We start from the raw sequence: 19,047 nt of genomic DNA on the forward strand, positions 1-19,047 counted from the left end.
ACTTTTCTTGGTACATTAGCGACCCCTGCTGTTCACTGTTAAAAATTAATATATCAAAAATTTTAAACGTTTAATTTAGCTTTATTTTTCGCTCAGTTAGAATTCTGAAGTTTTTAATGGCTTTTAAAATAAGTTTCAAATGGGAATAAAATCAATATAGCAAATATTTGGATTGTAGCACTGAAATTTATTTATTTATGAATGGAATTGAGAATGTATTCAAAACAAATGCTTCCTGTACCTTGGGAATGCCATCTCTCTCACCTAACTTACAGAAGTTATGTGTAATCCAGAGGTTTGTACCAGAATTCCCTACGAATGGGTTACCTACTGCCAAACAACTTGATGTGTGTTTCATTTATTGGTAGGCAGCTATCCTGAAGCATACATAGGAATATTGCCATTTGTACTCCAGGAAGTCAGCTGAGATGGATAGTAATATAGAGCAGGTCTGTCAAGTGCTGCTAGATCATACCTATGATGGGGGCAAGAGTGGGCAGAGACTCGAGCCAACTGTGAGGCAATCTCAAGGGATGCCTCAGCCAACTGTGCTGAGAGCTCTGCAGAAGTTGGGGTGAGAGGCCAGGCCTTTATACTCCTGGGACAGCCATTCATTGGATACAGGTTATCTTGGGAAGGAAGTGTGACCTTACATGATATAACTCTCTTAAGCTGTGATAGCCTCTGACATGGCTACCGGCTAAAGGCTGCCTTCTGATCACTCCCAGCTCTTGGAGTAACAAGTATTTATTCCTGAAGGGTGATCTTCAGGCAGCATATTACAGATTCTGTCACAGTCCACTCTTCATTCCGCTCAGGTCCACTTCTTCATATGTTTCAGGATGCCAGTTGGCCTGTGCTCCTGGGGGATGCTTAGAAGAAGGCTAATGGGACCTAGAGCTCCTGTTGCCACAACCGAATTATTTTCTCCCTGCTCTACTGTCCATTCTCAATTCTACACCTTGCTAGCATACATTTTGGTCTTTGTGGCTTTCATAGTGTTGTGACCAGGCCCTCATTCCTGGAGGTCTGAGCCTTTCGGTTATTAGGCCTTTCTAAGAATGGGAAGCTATACTTGTCCATTTACTAGCGAAATTGGACAAGAGAATACAATGAGATGCATGTAAAAGTGTTCCTCTGTGTCCTCTTTGTGTTCAGCCCTACTTTTTTTTTTTGTCATTGGACCTTTATTTTATTTATTTACATGTGGTGCTAAGAATCAAACCCAGTGCCTTTCACATGCTAGGCAAGTGTTCTACCACTAAGCCACAACCCCAGCCCCCCAGTGCTACTTTCTTCTTTGATTCCTTTCCCAAGTACAGTCAGAAAGTAACTTTTGTTCTTTGTGTGTGTTGTGTGTGTGTATGTCACTGGAGACTGAGCCTAGGGCCCTTTACCACTAAGCTACATAACCAGCTTTTTCTCTTTAATAAAACTGTGTCTTGATAAATTGCTGAGACTGGCCTTGAACTTGCAATTCTGCTGCCTCAGCTATTTCCTCAAAAGTAAAAATAGCTGGGGATTTGATGAGTGCTTGCCTAACATGCATAAATCCCTGGATTTGATCCTAGTCCCCCCCACCAAAGAATTATTATGTCTTGCACTTGCCTTAACTGAAAAGGGAATACCATGGCTTCACCAGGTTCTGAGACAGCATATTTCACACCTGGACATAATGCTCTAGAAAGGCTAACTAAATACTGGGCTTGCTGTCAAAGGACCACAAGGTAAAATAGTCACCACATTAGCAGAGGTAATTTAATTCTTTAGGGTAAATATTGAGGTATGTTCTAGTTGGGTCAGTTCCTAATCTTTTGAGGACCCTTCGTACTGATTTCCATAATGGTTGTACTAATTTGCAATCTCAATAATAGTATATAAGTGTTCCTTTCTCCTTTATGTCCTCTGTAGAATTTACTATTTTTTTTTAATTGTACTGGGGATTGAACCCAGAAGTGCTTTACCACTAAGCTACATTCCTGGTTCTATTTTGAGACCAGGTTTTGCTAAGTTGCTGAGACTGGCCTTGAACTTGTAATTTTCCTGCCTCAACCTTCAGAGTTTCTGGGATACAGGTGTGCACCATCACATCCAGCTATTGTTTGTATTTAAAAAAAAATTTTTTTTTTGTGGTTGTAGTTGGACAGCATGCCTTTATTTTATATATTTTTATGTGGTGCTGAGGATTGAACTCAGTGCCTCACACGTGCAAGGCAAGTGCTCTACCACTGAGCTATAGTCCCAGCCCATATTGTTTGTATTTTTTATGGCTTCCATTCTAACTGAAGTGAGATAAAGTGTTAGTGTAGTTTTGATTTGCAGTTCTCTGATTATTAAAGATGTTGAACATTTTTTTTTCATATATTTATTGGTCATTTGTACTACTTTTGAGAAGCCTCTGTTTAGTTCATGTACCCATTTGTTGATTGGGTGGTTGTTTTTGTTTGTTTTGGTGTTAAGTTTTTGGAACTCTATGTATTCTGGATATTAATCCTCTGTCAGAAGTGTAGCTAACAAAGATTTTCTCTTCTCTAGTTTCTTCATACTCTTAACTGGGATACAGAGTTTATTTGTGGTAGCTTCATGGACATTATTAAGTGTATAGTTAACTTGACCATGTTTCTGAGCCTTTCACCTAACAGTTAATATTTTTAAATGTTTCATATTTAAGACTTGAGAGTTGTCTCTTAGAAAAATCTGTGTGTACATGCTTATACATTCAATTTAGAGTGTCAGATATTGTAAACTTTTGAAAGGAAAAACCTATGACCCTTGCCCCATGATTGTCCACTCAGATTCTCATTTCCCTGAGGCAAACACTTTTTAATTTTAGTTGTTACTGTAGAGGTTTTTTTTTTAATTAGACATAATACCTTTATTTTTATTTTATTTATTTATTTTTATGTGGTGCTGAGGCTTGAACCCAGCACCTCTCATGTGCTAGGCAAGCATTTTACCACTAAACCACATCCCAGCACCCCTCCCCCTTTTTAAACTTACCTGTTTATAAGTAACAAGCTTAGATCACCATTTTTTTCCCCCAGTGGTGAGAATTGAACCCAGAGCTTCACTCATGCTAGGCAAGTGCTTTACCATTGAGCCTTGTCTCTAGTCCTATCACTGATTCTTGATTTCTTTTTCTATTGCTTTATCTGTGGCGGATAACCATTTTGTTCTCTTTGTTGTTGTTTCTCACTGACTTAACCCCTGCTTGAACCACTTTACTTTTCTCATTCTCTTATTGAATTACTAGGTTTTGGTTAAGTAAATGCTGAGTTTACATTATTATGACTATGCTAGCTTGAGCTACATATATCCTATTTGTTTTCTACATTTAATATCTATGTGGGGTTTCTTCACTAGTTCTTTTTCTTATGTAATTATTAATCTCTTTGTATGAATTCCAAAGTTCTTTTTACTTGCACTGAAGATACAAATGTAAATGTGTGTATGTGTGTATGTATACATCCATATACATACATATATGTGGTATGTATATATGCATATGTATACATACATACATGTGACATATATGTGTCATGTAATGATCACTTCTTGGAGCAGCTGCTCTCCTGATTCCTTGTGTCCCTTTGTATATGTATGTGCATGCACACACATGCACACACATACTGGGGTACTGGGGGGTTTAAGCTCAGGGGCTTGCACATGCTAAGCAAGCATTCTGCCACTGAGCTACATCCCCAGCCCTTTTAAAAATTTTTGAGATAGCGTTTCTCTAAGTTGTCCATGATGGGCTTGAAATTGCGATCCTCCTTCCACAGCCTCCTGAGTAGCTGGGATTCTGTGTGTGCACCACCATGTCCAGCTTCCCTATGTGCTCTTGCTGTCAACTGGACTAGTTGTTCCACAGAGCTGTGCACATGATTGTCATTCTGGGAGTCCTCTTTACTACTCTCCTGTATCAGAAATTGCCTATATCTTATGTCTTTCTCAAGCAGACTTTAGAAGCTTCCTGGAAAAGATTGCCTGGGAAATTAACTCTTCTTGAGAATTTATATGTCTAAAATACCTCTCACTTTGTGTTTGAGTGATAGTTTGCCAGTGTGGAGATTTCTGTTAGAAATCACTTTCCTTCAGAATTTTGAGGCATTTTGTCAGTTTTCTAGTGTTTCAATGTTGTGGAGAAGTCTAGAACTTTTCTGATTTCTGGTCCTGGGTGTGTTACCAGATTGTTGTTTAATCATTGAAAGTATTTCAGCTGAAATTACAATGACAGAGAAACTAAAATATTAGTAACTTAAAATAAGATAATCTATTTTTCTTTCAAGTAAAAGTTCAGGTAGGTAGTTTAGGGCAAGTGGCAAATACTCAAGATTCTTCTATCGTGTTCTACTATGTGTGGCTTTGACTATATTATCCAGTGTGTGAGAGCCTCTCAATTTCAGGAATCACGGTATAGGAGGCAAAAAAGGGACAAAGAATATATATACTCTACTACCTCTGACAGACGATTCCTATAAGTTGATGTTATGTGACATCTCTCTTTAGCCCACTGGTTAGAACTAGCCTAAAGGGTAGCTGGGAAGTATAGTCTTTATTCTAAACACTCATATGCTCAGAGGGAAATGCAGTTGGGGTGAAATGGGATCTGTCCTTGCCATTAGTGTCCTCGAATTTTACTATGTTTACTTTAGAATTTAAAATCTCAATTAGTTTTCTGTTACTGAATAATATATTACCCACTTATTAGTTCACATTTCTGGAGGTCAGAATTCTGTGTAAAGCCTAGTTGGATTCTCTGTTCAGACTAAAATCAAGGTGTCATCTGGACTGTGTTCCCTTCTGCGACTTGGGAGCCACTTGCAAGCACATTCAGTTGTTGCAGGACTGAGGTCCCTGTTTGCTGGGAATTGTTATCAACCCCTACAGGCCCCCCTCAGGTCTTTGCTGCATGGGTTATCACACATTTCCACTCTTAGCCATGAAGTTTCCAGTCCTTTTTGAAGGCTCACTTGAATAGGTTCTCTCTGTCCAGGAAATATTTTTTTATCAAAGTCACTTGTGCCAGGTACATGACTTGATTATAGAAGTAAAATCCGTCATGTTCCCTGTCTTGAGGATAGTACAGGATGGGTACCAAGGATAGTGCTCTTGAAGACCCTTCTAGGATTACATCTCCTCAATCTAGAAACTACTTCCCTTGCCTTTGGAATAGTTTCTTCTATTTAGAAGTTTATTCAGTTTTCTCTTTATGGAACTCTAGTTGGGCAGATAGTAAACTTCAGGAATGATTCTCTGCTTTTTCTTTTTTCCCCTCTTTAATCCTCTTCTTATCCCCCTGATTTTGAGAAGGAATCTTTGAATTCATCTTCTAATCTTTCTATAGAATATTTTACTTTTGCCATTTTTTAAAATACCTTCCTTTTATTTATTTATCTTTATGTGATGCTGAGGATAGAACCCAGTGCCTCACATATGCTAGGGCAAGCATTTTATCACTGAGCTACAATCCCAGCTCCCTATTTTTGCCTTTTAAAAGAATTTAAAAATATTTTCCCATGTTTTTTATTGCTACATTATATTTATACACAAAGTGGGATTCATAGTTACATATTTGTACATGTACACAACCTAACTATATAATTTGATCAGTGTTATTCCCCAAGAAATATAATTTTTTTTGAGTGTCCCTTTTACATTACATTCAATCGTGGTTATTGAAGTAGCATCTCATTTCTCTCAGGATGTTATAGTTCTTTTAACTTTTATGACCTACAAGTTTTTGTTTTTTTTTTCTTTTCTGTCTTGATATTTGCCTTTTATACAAGTTGTATCTCAAATATAAGAATTGAATGGCTCTTTTCAACGCTCATAGAAGTCCTGTGGTCTTGAATAGGACTTGTTGACTGTTGGGATTCATTGCAGAGTGAACTTTGAATCTGTGTAGTAGATTGTGGTATACTTTTGTACTTGCTGTATTTTGATATATATTAGTATATGTGACACATTTACTTTTGTGCCTCAGGTTCTGTACCTTTAAAAAGAGGTGTAATAATAAGTATCCTTGGTATATTTTGGTGAAGATTTAAGTTAGTAAAAGTTTTTTGTATTTTATTAGAGACAGTATCTTGCCGAGTTGATTAGAGCCTTGAACTAAAAATCCTCCTGCCTCAGCCTACATTGTCTATTACATTGAAAATGTTAGCTAAATATTAGATATTATGTATTTCACTTTCTTACAAATAATTGTTTTTAAGTTTTGAGTCTGTTCTTAAGTTTCATCATAACTTTGATTTTTTTCAGGAAATAAGTCATAATTTTCCAAGCAGATGTATTTCTGTAGATATTTTTTTCATTAGTAATTTGTATTCAAGGAATACTTTATTTGCCAGAGTTTGAGAATTGTATTTCTACACATATGGATATTGGATAATTAAAGGTTACCCCTTTTAAATAATCTGTTTTTTTTCCTTAAAGTAACCATTTTGGTAGCTGTATTTTTAAATGTTTTTTAAAAATTAACATTTTTCTGCCCTCTCTATTATAGTATATTAACATAAACCCCAAGAAGATTTTCTGATATTTTTCTTAGAATTGTTAAAGGTAAAACTAATCTAATTTTCTTGAGTCTCTCCTTACAATCTCAAAAGTTCATTAAGCTAAATTTGTAGAAATTATTTCTTCTAACTTTGAAACCTGAAGCCTATATAAAGAAATTATTTTATAAATAAAATTTTTCATGTTGAATTTCTCTTAAAAATAATTTTATAGGGAAAAGATTTTTTAAAAAATCAACACGGGAGTATTCATAATAACCAAAAAATAAACCCAAATGTTCATTAATGAATGATCAAACAAGATTTGCTATACTCATGCTATGAGTGTTGTTCAGCAATACAAAAGAATGAAGTACTGGTATGTGCCAAGACATAGATGAACCTTAATACTGTTCTGGGTAGGACCTTCCTTCATCAAAATGTTCAAAATAGACAAATCCATAGAGACTGAAATTAGATGAGTGTGTTGTCAAGGGAATGGGGAAATACGGTTTGAGTGTTAATGGATATGGGGTTTCTTTTCAGGGTGATAAAAATATTCTAAAACTATATAGTGATGATTATTGCACACAACTCCAAATATACAAAAAGCCATAGAATTTTACACTTTAACAGGGTGAAATTTATGCAAATTATATCTTTTTAAAAAAAATTTAAAATATTTATTTTTTAGTTGTACTTGGACATAATACCTTTATTTTGTTTATTTATTTTTATGTGGTGCTGAGGATCAAACCCAGGGCCCCACACATGCTAGGCAAGCACTCTACCGCTGAACCACAACCCCAGCCTGTAAATTGTATCTTAATACAGTTACTTAAAAGCCATATGGGTATGGGATTTTGCTCTTTCACCTGATATGAATTGTGTGTTGATAACAAGAATAGAATTGTGCAATAAAGGAATGACTGACAATTTGCTAAGCAGAATGGGGTTAGGGCAATTTGAGGGTATGATTCATGGTCATGTTAAATTTTCTTTAAGCTCTCTTGAGTATCAATCCTTTGAGTATCTTGCTCAAAGCCAAAACTTTGCTCCTCCAAGTACTTCTTTGACAAGTTGGTCAAAATGCTATCATGGCCAGGAATATTTTAAGCAGAACATCTTTATTTGGACATAAATATTCAAAAATAAATAGCTGGTGTTCTAGGTGCAGGACTACAACAGTGAATAGAACAGACTAAACCCTCCCTTCTTCTTTTTTTTTTCCTGACAACGGAATGCATTACAATTCTTATTACACATATACAGCACAATTTTTCTAAACCCTTCCTTCTTAAAAATCCAGGACACTGGAAATACTAGGAAAATGAATCAAGCAGAGGAAGGAGAGTTAGTGGATGGCTAATAATACTCTACCTAGAGTGGGCAAGGATGTCTTCTCTGAGCAGGAGCTTGTTTTAGCTCTGGTTTTTGTTCTTATTGTTGTTCTTTTTACTTACACATGACAATAGGAGATATATACACACACACACAAACACACACAAATGTGTATGTGTGTGTTTGTATATATATATATAATTAGCTCTGATTTGTTGAAAAAATTATTAAAATGTGTCTACACTCCCTTTTTCACCTTCCTTAGCTCCTTTTATAGTCTAGTTCTTGGCTCCTCCAGGAATTGGAGTTTGGGGGAAAGGTCATCAGTGGTTCACTAACTTTAAGGGCTTCTGTTTTCTTCAGCTGCAACCTGACATTCTGATTATTTCTTTGAAAGGAGGCACTGAAGTTTCTCTGGCTGCCTTTATGATTCTTTTTTTGTTTTTTCCTTTAAGGCTTCATTTTTTAACACCCTTTTCTTTTCTCAGGAAACTTTGCTCAACAAACCAATCTACTCTTATGGTTTCATTTTTTTAGTTCCTAGGGGGTTATTTGGAAATCTGTAATTTTACCTCAGACTACTCTGTAGGCATCCAGGGCCTCTGTTCAGCTGTATGTTGGTGGCCTTAGCTACCCCTCAGGGAGCTGAAATTTCATGTATCTAAAATGGGGCTTATCTTCCTCCACATGGGCTCCCTGTGTAATATTTCTATTGGTCTTTGAAATAGTTTTCACTCTTAATTCTTCTTTCTGTTGCTGGCACTTGGAAATATACTCCCCCGACTACATAGATTGCTTTATCTCTGTTATTTTATTGATTTTTTTCTTGATTTCATCCTAAACAGGTGTGCAAAGTTTGTCGGAGCTTTCTAAAGTCACTTCATTTTTTTTTTTTTTTTCTCACAGTGCTGGAAATTGAGCTTAGGACTCTGCACATGCTAGGAAAGTGCTCTACTACTGAGCCACACACAGTCTCCTTTCAGTAGTTGATATCCAGGAATGTTCTCTGTGAAGCCTTGTACAATGTTAAGTATATAAGTATGTTAAGTGAAATAATTAATTAAATATGTGGGCAATTGTTGAATGGTTCAGAAAAGAACAGTTTTCTCAGTGGATGAAAGGGATACCTGTGAGGTCGGAGTGGAAATTAAAAGTACCAGGGACTCGTAAGTACTAGGTGAAGAATTCCAGATCTTGGGGGATGACGAAGAAAAAGATGACAGTTAATTGTTTTGTATCTATACAAGTGTTAAAAGGCAGGATGATCTTTGAGCATAGAAAACCACAGCTGGACTTTAGCTTTTTTAAAATTTAATTTAAGAGTAGTTATGCAGCAAAACATCCACTGAGCAATTAAAAATAGGCCTCACATATGCTAGGCAAGAGCTCCACCATGGAGTTACAGCTCTAGCCCCTACGTACTGCATATAAAAATAGGCGGGAAAGGTCTGGGGGTGTAGCTAAGTGTTAGAGTTCTTAATATATACAGGCCTTGGGTTTAATTTCCAGCACTGTAAAACAAAACAAAAGAATAAACAACAGCAACAACAACAAAAAAAACCCCAGATACAGATATATATATATATATATATATATATATATATATATATATATATATATATATATAAATATAATATAAAATCCCAGATACAGATACATATATATATAGATATATATATATAACATAGAATAATATATATAATATATATAATAACAGAATAATATTGAGCCATGAAAAATATGTCATATACTAGACATATATATTAGAAAATAGGTGTATAACATAAAACAACTATTTCATATGGATGAAATTATGTTTAAAACATCTTAAGTTTGGGGTGGTACAGTGGTGCACTCCTATAGTCCCAGAGACTTGGAAGACTGAACAAGAAGATTTAAAGCCCAGGAGTTCAGGGCTGACAAGGGCAACATTGGTGAGACCCTGTCTCTTAAAAACAAAACAACATAAAAACTCAAACTTCTGCAATGGAAAATGATTAGAAAAAAAGAGCAAAATGTTTATAGTGGTCATTTAGTGATTAGGAAAATGAGTATATTATTTCATTTTCTTGTTTGTGTTTTTTTAAATGTTATTTAAGTACTTAATTATAAAAATATATTTTTAAATAACATAGAGGTTTTCTCTTTCTTCTGGGCCATAAAATTTCCTATGACAACATGAGGTATCACTTCCTAGGTTATAGCCACTGTCATTCTAGGAGTTAGAACAGCACTTAGTGTGGAGCTTGAAAGCAAGCACTGTCATTATTCTCTCCTTGGGCACTATATATCTCAGGGAAAGCAGATATCAAATTTCTATTGTCTGCATTTTTCTCCTCCATTTGTTTTAAGTTATATAACTGACCAGTGATACCTGGACTTAACATATATTAACACTTAACATATATTAACAATTAATTTGAAATTCCTAAAATAGCAATTAGCCACTTATACATGAATGAAACTGTCATTTGTTGTTTGCTTCATGATAAGCAATTCCTCAGTAGTATAGTACATCTCATTAGTTTATATCACTTCAGAGAATATTATTCTATTTTCTGAAAGAATCAAAATTAACTTTAAGAAATGTAGGTCTGTTGGGGAATTATTGTTTCTCATCAGGCCTTAGAGGAATGATAAATGAATATACTATATGCTCTAATTTGAATAATGGCTTTTTAAACTTACACATTTAGTTTTATCACGAATAATTTTGGTACATGCCACATAATTTATTTTAAAAATTATTTATAGATGTTGGCTGTGTATTGTGGATTGGCAGTTTTCTAGGCAATCATCAATTATTATTACAATTATTTGAATCACTTATTGTCATAATTGATGTCATATAAAGATCCTTATATAGGACTTTTTTTTGTAAAATTCTGTAATGATTGATAATTTGGAAAAGGAATATAAAAAAATCTTAGCTTAATATGGCCAAAAATAATTTGTCTATTTAGGAATTGGTAATGCTTCTCTTAGAATACGACGCTGATACTACAGTGGTAAATGGAAGTGGACAGACAGCAAAAGAAGCTACACATGACAAAGAAATCAGAAGCATGCTTGAAGGTAAATATCATGGATCTTAACATAAGCATAATTTAGCTTAATTATAGCCAAGATCGACAGTATGGGTAAAATAGCTTCTAAAATATCCATGTAGATGCGTGTACTCTCTTGTACTCTATTGATAATGTCATTTGGGGAGTAGTTATTTATACACAAAATTATCTGTATGATAATTCCCTCATGGCATTTAAATTCTTAGCTTATACAAAATTATGCATGTTTTAGAAATCTATTTTTCCAATATCCAGCAAAATAAAAGTAGAAAAAGAGAAATGAGGGAATGTAGTGGATAAGCTGGTGAAATATGATTGTGAAGGAATACAGAGGTGCTGTTCCAGACAGAGAAACCGAGTAGTGTGGCTACTGGGAGTGTTTTGATATTGGGGAAGACAACTGGCTCCATTTTCTTGAGGACCTCATTGATGTATAACAGTTATTAGTGTTTTTATCTGTGTAATATCCTACATCCTACTTTTTACTATTTTTCCATTGACTTTCAGAACTGAACTCTTCTTTTTTGTTCTGCAGTTAGAAAATGTCTGTGTTCAGACATCTTTATTTAAAAATTTTTTTATTAACGTATATTCTATATATGTATTAATAGGTTAGTGCAATATTTTCTTACATGCATACAACATACACTGATCATATCCAATTCTTTTTTTTCTCCCACTTCTCAGTCTCCAGTATTCACTATTCTCTTTTCAGGTCAGCTTTGCTCGTCAGATATCTTTAGATCAGTGTCTTAACATACTCCTGCATTAAAACAAATTCTTTCATTGTCAATGAATAGAAGTCACATATACTATCTCTGTCAGGCAGTATATCATGTGATTTGGGGACATGCAAAATGTATTGGTTGTAGTCTCTGCCCTTTAATACATTATAGACTAATTGAGAGGATAAGGTAACTGTTTTTGTTCCTGTCCTGTTGTTTTAAAGTATCAAGATGAGAACTCAGAACTGAGGTTTTCCTGACAGACTGGAATATTAGGTTAGCCTGACAAGTTGACATTTAATAAGAGAAATTGTAAAGACATGTTTTAAGGCTCTTCCAAAACCTAAATTGTGCAAGGACAAGGGCTTATTTGACTTTACGGGTAATACGATTTGTCAGCTCATGTGGTCATATCCTGGGAAACAGAAGTAGAGACCCAATTGAGTGATTCTGTTCTAATGAGCTCCCCTTAGCCAATATAATACCATTTGTGGGTAGATCACTAAACAGTCATTGGCAAACTACAGGAGGTGCTTTGAGCAACCTACGAAGACCATACATAGACCAGAAACCAGATCAGGGGATAATGCACAAAGAGACAGGAAATTTTTTATTCCAGAGAGATAGACATAGTTAGGCACAGTGACAGCATATTTAAATATCTGAAGAGCAGTTATTTAGGAAAGGATGATGTTATTTGTGGCAGAACTACAGCCAGTTGATGGCCCACTTGATATGGTAACAGGGAGTTGATATTTGGGGCCAGTGTATTGTCACAATGGTGTGAGTTGCCTTGGAAAGTGCAGTGAGTTTCCTATGATTTTAGTATTTGGGGAAACAGTAGACTACTACTTGTCAGGTAAAAACAAAACAAAAAAACCCAAACTTTTTTATGTTTTTCATTTGTCTTTTTATTTTGAAAAAGTCTCCAACCTATTGGAATATTTCAAGATTAATACAATGAACAGTTGTACTTCCTTTGTATGTCCTTTATTTAGATTCATCAATTGGTAGATATTTTGCCATACCTGAGTTATCATACATATTTGATGTTATTTACTTTTTTTGTTAAACAATTTGAGAATAATTTGCAGAAATACTGATACTTCAGCAAATATCTCTTAAGAACAAGCATATTTTCTTACATATCACATAATTTTAGTCTTTCCTCAGTTCTGTAGGGATTGGTGTAGGGCATCCCTGGATACCAAAATCTGCAGGTGCTCATATCCCTTACATAAAATGTATTTGTTTATAATCTATGCATGTCCTCCCAAGTAGCTTAAATTACTTATGATCCCTAATACAGTCTAAATGCTATGTAAATAGCAGTTTTACTGTATTATTTAGGGAATAATTACAAGAAAAATTTGAACATGTTCAATACAGATACAAAATGTTTTATTATTTTCAATCTGGTTGGTTAAATCCACAGATGTGAAACCCATGAATATGGAGGGCTGATTTCATAGTGATCACTCTCAGGGAACTTTACATTAATATACAGGTTGAGCATCCCTAATCTGAAATTGGAATTGCTTGAAAATGTAAAGTTTTTGAGTACCATGATATTCAAAAAGCTTTTGGATCCTTGAGTATTTTCCATTTTGGATTTTTTAAATTAGTGTTGACAAGTGATCCCAAACATTTTGAATAAGGGGTACTCAACAATATTATATATGTTTTTTATATATAAATTTTGCCTGTTGTGTAAAAAAACTTCTTGTAGCATTTTCCACCCAATCCAGGATCTAATCAGAAGTCCCATGTTGTATTTAATTGTCACATCTTTCTAGTTATCTTGTATCTGAAACAGTTCTGCAGGCTTTCCCTCTGCCCCTTTCATAATGTTTGCCTTTTAGAAGAGGAAGGCAATTGTGGAATTATTTGTAGAATGTCCCTTAATTTGGGTTTTTCTGTTTTATATGATCAGATTCAGGGTATGTATTTTTTTTTTTGGCAGGAATATTGTATAGGTGAGGTTGCGTCCTCATTGGTGCATCATAGGAGATACAGAATGTCACTTTGTTCCATTATTGGTGATGTTAACTCTGATCACTGGGTGGGTGGTCCACTGGAATTCTATGTTTTTCCCTTTGTAACTAATAAACTGAGGGAGAAACTTGAGACCACATAATGTATTTTGTTTACCAATAAATTTTCAGTCAGTGGTTTTAACATTCATTGATAATATTTGTCCAAATTATGTATTTCTGTGGTGATTGTGAAGTTGTGATTTTCTATCTGCATCAAAATTTACCAGGTATTCTGCATTTCAATGTGTATACTACAAACCTGTGAAAGTATATAATTGTCTATTAAGGTGAAGGTAGATTTCATGACCTCTGAAATCCCAACTAACTCTGGATTCTGATTGAAATGAAAGAGTTTGGTATCTTATTAAATTTAAATTTTAATATTTTTTGGATTTAGAGTATTTCCTTAAGATGTATTCATGGAGATAAAAATGTATATCATTAATATGCAGCCCACTATTTTCACAAAAATACAGTGTCCTTATGAACAGCATCCACAGCAAGAAAGAGAATGTAATCAGCACTCTAGGAGCCCCATCACCTGAAGTTGGAGTATTTGCTTTTCATTTACTGGATCACCAGTCTTTGCTCTGAATAAACATAGCACAGGAAGTTTACAGGAACATATGCAGGGTTTTCAACTCTTAAATTCCTATTTGTTCTCATTTGTGAGCCTAGAAAATCTAGAAAAAAAATATTAGGGTATTTTTTATATCCTTTCCCTGAAGTGTGAAACATTATTGAACAACTGATATGTATTGTGCTGAGTACCTTATAAATGCCTGGATACATAAGAATTAAGAACAGGTGCTAGACTTAAAGGACCTCTGAGAGAGGACTGGGGATATAGCTCAAGATAGAAAGCTTGCCTAACATGCATGAGGCTCTGGGATCCATCCAGACACTAAGTGAATAAGTTATAGGTCAGGATAATGCAGTAGTGGAGGCAGGTACCAGGGGATTACTGCTCTTGAAGAGCTCATAGTGAAAGGAAAGATGGAAGATAGTGGTTCCTATTAAAGCCACCAAGCGCCTACATAGACAGAGTCCGAGTATGGAAGCAAAAATGTGAGAATAGATGATGATGATTCTGAGTTACTTCATCATTTCTTAAGACAAAGCTAAACTGGTTTTTACTTTTCCTATATTCAATGTTTGTGTTCTCTGTAGTTGAAATGCAGTGGTTTACATAGTATCTGGATCAAGGATTAGCATGTAATAATTACTGTTAAAAAATGTTCATTTGTTTCCCCAGTAATCTGGTTCCCCAGCCTGTTTTTCTGCCCATGACTCGTCTTAGCCAGGAAAACTGCCAGGAGAATAATCCTCTCTTGAGCCTTTGCATAGGATATTGTACATGTGTGTTAAATGGGATTACTAAACTTTGTATGAAATTGTTTCTTTTCTGTAAGTCAAAACAGAATCCAAATCTAGCAGAAATGAGAACTTATTCTACTCTTAGATTAGATTGCCAGTTGCTCTTTTCATGCAAACATGATTTGAAAGTAGCATGGGCTTTGGCACCAGCTTGCCTAATTTCACAGCCGGGCTCCTCCACCTCATGACCTTGGCCAAGTTCCCTGATCTCCTGATGCTTCCATTTCTTTGTCCATAGAATTAGCATAGTAACAACTACTTCAGAGTGGGTAGGATGATGTAATGAGTTAATATTTTTTAAGTGTATTGAATAGCACTTGGTAGTAGTGTTATGATATTTATTAAATAGAATAAATTTTATAATATATGGAAGTATGTAAGTAGATTAAAACCTATCTGCATATGTTTATGTGGTTTGTTTATCTTTGTACCAATGCTATTTCTTATTATTTTTCTCTTCCCTTTAAAAGGTTCTGGAAGGTCTGAACACAGTTTATCTACCTTTCCAAGCAGATAGATACACAATAATATTTCACTATACAAAAGTAATTCATAATTTTGTGGAGTATTATGGTGAATAAAACAAAGTCCACTGAATTGAAAACATAATTCCATCAAACTTGAAGGAAATTGAACTCATCTGAAAGAATGAGAGTCTATAGTCTGCATTTGAATTACAGTTCAAAACTTTTTTCACTATGACCACATTTTTCTTTATATGTCTTTGTAATTAAGTTGCTAAAAGGATGCTGACTGGTAGCAGAATCATACATGTTTTCTTTTTGCAGCTGTAGAAAGGACACAACAAAGAAAGCTTGAAGAATTGCTTTTAGCAGCAGCAAGAGAAGGCAAGACAGCAGAACTCACAGCTCTGGTAATACAACAATAAGCAAAAGGCAGTTCTTCAAGAAATTTTAAACTTAATGTAAAGTTCATAATTTCATGAACAGGGGACTGAAAGTGTCAGAGATTATAATAATAGGACAAAAGTCCTTAAATGTCTAACAACATTGAGCACAGTAAAGTTTAAGCAGGACACATTTTAAAGGGTGATTTGTTTTTCTGAATTTCTGATTTACATTCCCACCCCCTGCTGAAAACCTGATGGATAAAAATCTAATTTTTAATAGAAAATAGTTAATGTAAGGACAACTTAAATTATTTTTTTGGATTAAACCAATTTAAAATTTAAACACAGTATGTAGGAGTCTCTAAAGGGGTAAGTTTTTCTCCCTAATTTTGATGAGCAGTAATTTCTGAAAGGAATGCTGTCCTTCTAGAAAATAGAAAAAAGAGATATATTTCAGAATATTATATCATGTTAGTGCAGATTAAAAGCTTTGCATACTTTTTTTTTTCCTCCTAGGAGACCTACTTTCCAGTTTCCATTTCCTGCATAGTCTCATTAAACATGAAACTCTAAATTTGTTCTGAATTCAAGACTGAAGCATTGCCATTTGCTTTAAAGTTATTTCAGCTTTATTTGAAACAGCTCCTTTAGTTTCTAAGTTTAGTCCCTGAAACATTTTTTAAAATTTTGTGAAATGGAGACTATATAAAGAAGTTCCTAAAACAGTAAGGTGGGAACAACAAATTCAATAGAACTTTGACATTTACACATTTAACATCTATGGTTTTAACTCTCCGCAGGGACTGTTCATGGTAGCCTGATTCGTAGCTTTGCTGTCACGAGTGTGAAATAAATGCAGAACTGGTCGGAGCAAGCACGCTTGGTGAAATTTTAATGCCAGGGGTGGATAGGGTGTCACTGGCATAGTGTGTAGTGTCTTGTCATCAAGGGCTGTGGAAACTGGACATAGGCCTGCGATCTAGTGGCATTTGTGGGATGAGCACAGGAGTGGTAGGGTTGGCTGGTTTAGTGAGCCAGAAGTCATGTATAATCTAAATGCCAAACCAGTCCTGCTGTTCTCCAGGCTCTGCTTGAACACCTTCTGGGAGAAAGTCTGCTTTTGATGTATAATTCTGCATTGCATTTCTCTCATTGGTAGCTCAACAGGCCTAATCCTCCTGATGTTAATTGTTCGGATCAGTTAGGAAATACACCGTTGCATTGTGCAGCCTACCGGGCCCACAAGCAGTGTGCCTTAAAACTTCTAAAAAGTGGAGCAGATCCTAATCTGAAGAACAAAAATGGTAAGCATATTGATGAAAGCCTTTGCTGGTCATTCTGAAGCCATAAAATGCATCAATATTATATAAGATTATTTTGTTTTAATAGTCAGCCTTTGTTAAACTGTATGATCTCTACTTTTGAAGTCAAGGCATTCACTAAAGAAATAATAAACATTAGTTTTCTTTTCAGTTAAGATTTAAACTCTTTGGTATTGCTTACCTATGCCAAAGGAAGCACCAGTGATGACTAAGATAGATCTGACCCTTGAGGGAAAGATAAGTAAGTACTGTTGATTTCAATTGTTTGTAGTAGTTATGTCCTGGAACATTGCCACCAATACTGAATTAATGAATTCTTAACCATTGTTCCTAGAAGCTCAGGAGGTTCCTGGGGGCCTCTCGTCACATTTTCACCCACTGATCTATAACATTTGTGGGTCTGTTTAAAAACACCTTATTTAATATATATCCTTGATTCATTAATACTCAGATCATGAGTAACGAAATCATAATTATGCCTGAATGAAACTTGGCTAAGTTGTGTTTTCTGTGAAAGGCACATCACTATCTTGTACCTAGGAACACTAGGCAGTACTTCAACACTGTGCTTTAGGGCCATTTAAAACATCAAAGTCGCCAACAAAAACACAAAAATGTGACTCTAAATATAAACCACAGCAGGGACACTTGTTCCTTATGAGAGCTGAACCAAGTATCACCTTTTTCTAGCTCAACTTGTAGAAAAAAGCTGGGAAAGTGAGTCTTGGGCAACTCAAAACTTTTCCCCACTCTGAGAATGTGCATGAACAACCAAGAAATCATCATAGGTATTAATTTTGGTGTTAAATAAATTTAGCAATGGGCAAGTTGGCAAATATGGAATCTACAGATGTTGGGAGTCTAGGGTACATGCTTGACTGTATCCAAGATAGAATTGGATAAACAAAAAAGAAGCTACCAGAAATGTCTTGGGTAATTAAAGGGAGAATATCCCATGAGGGCCTTTTATGTCATTTTAGGATGCTTCCCTCTGCCTGACACCCCAGCCTGTATTAGGACTTGTCAGTGCTCCTGTAGGAAGGACTTTGTATCCAGCTCCATCAGAGCCTTAATTATGTTTCATTGTAATAGTTATCTTATGGAACTGTCTGCCTTAAGACTAACCTCATTTGGCCAGGGATAACATTTTATTAACAGGTTTAACTAGCACCTAGAGCAACATATAGCACATAATATGTTCTAATATGTGTGTTTGTTGAAGGTTTGGGTTAAATAAAAATTATTTCACATGAAGGAGTAGGTATTTGATATAGACTCTGAAATCTTAGTAGGATTTTTAAAAAAGTCATGTCTAAATGCTTCAATTTGTATCTCTAACAAAAGGCTGTATCCTTAGGTTTTTCTCTAATTCTATAAACATAATACTTTTATTAAGATTTTGATTCCCTATGATAAGAAGTTTGGGAAAGGGTATTCTTGGCAGAGAAAAGATTATGAAAAACACATGAAGATGAAAACATAAGTTTAGGAGATATCTCCAGGTTGTCACATCCAAGAGCACATAAGAGGAGCAGCATTAGGTACTACTGCATACAGGTTAGACTTATATAGTAGAAAGCCTTGGAATGGCAGGCCATCTTACCCCTTAATTTGGAAGGTCACTTGCAGCACACCTCATTTTGGAATAGCCACATTTCAGGTACCTATTGCTACATATGATTTGCATCTACTATATTGGACAGTACAGCTCTGAATGCACCAAACTATTCAAGGCTCTGTGTTAAGTTAACTATGCTTTTCCTCACTTGGCTTTTTTTTTTTTCTTTATACTGGGGATTGAACCTAGGTATTCTCGGACAATGAGCTACAT

General features: G+C 35.1%; 1 protein-coding gene across 5 annotated transcripts in view; it reads left to right on the forward strand.

The window, feature by feature from the left end:
- The window catches only part of Osbpl1a (oxysterol binding protein like 1A), a 199,971-nt gene that overhangs the window by 23,871 nt on the left and 157,053 nt on the right, over window positions 1-19,047 (forward strand). For all 5 annotated transcript variants that reach the window (XM_078030235.1, XM_078030236.1, XM_078030237.1 and 2 more), the window contains exons 5-7: window positions 10,802-10,913; window positions 15,833-15,918; window positions 17,054-17,198. In XM_078030235.1, the coding sequence (XP_077886361.1) occupies window positions 10,802-10,913; window positions 15,833-15,918; window positions 17,054-17,198 (343 nt within the window). The remainder of the gene's footprint in view (window positions 1-10,801; window positions 10,914-15,832; window positions 15,919-17,053; window positions 17,199-19,047) is intronic.

The sequence above is a fragment of the Ictidomys tridecemlineatus genome, chromosome 13 (assembly GCF_052094955.1).
Source record: "Ictidomys tridecemlineatus isolate mIctTri1 chromosome 13, mIctTri1.hap1, whole genome shotgun sequence".
NCBI lineage: Eukaryota > Metazoa > Chordata > Mammalia > Rodentia > Sciuridae > Ictidomys > Ictidomys tridecemlineatus.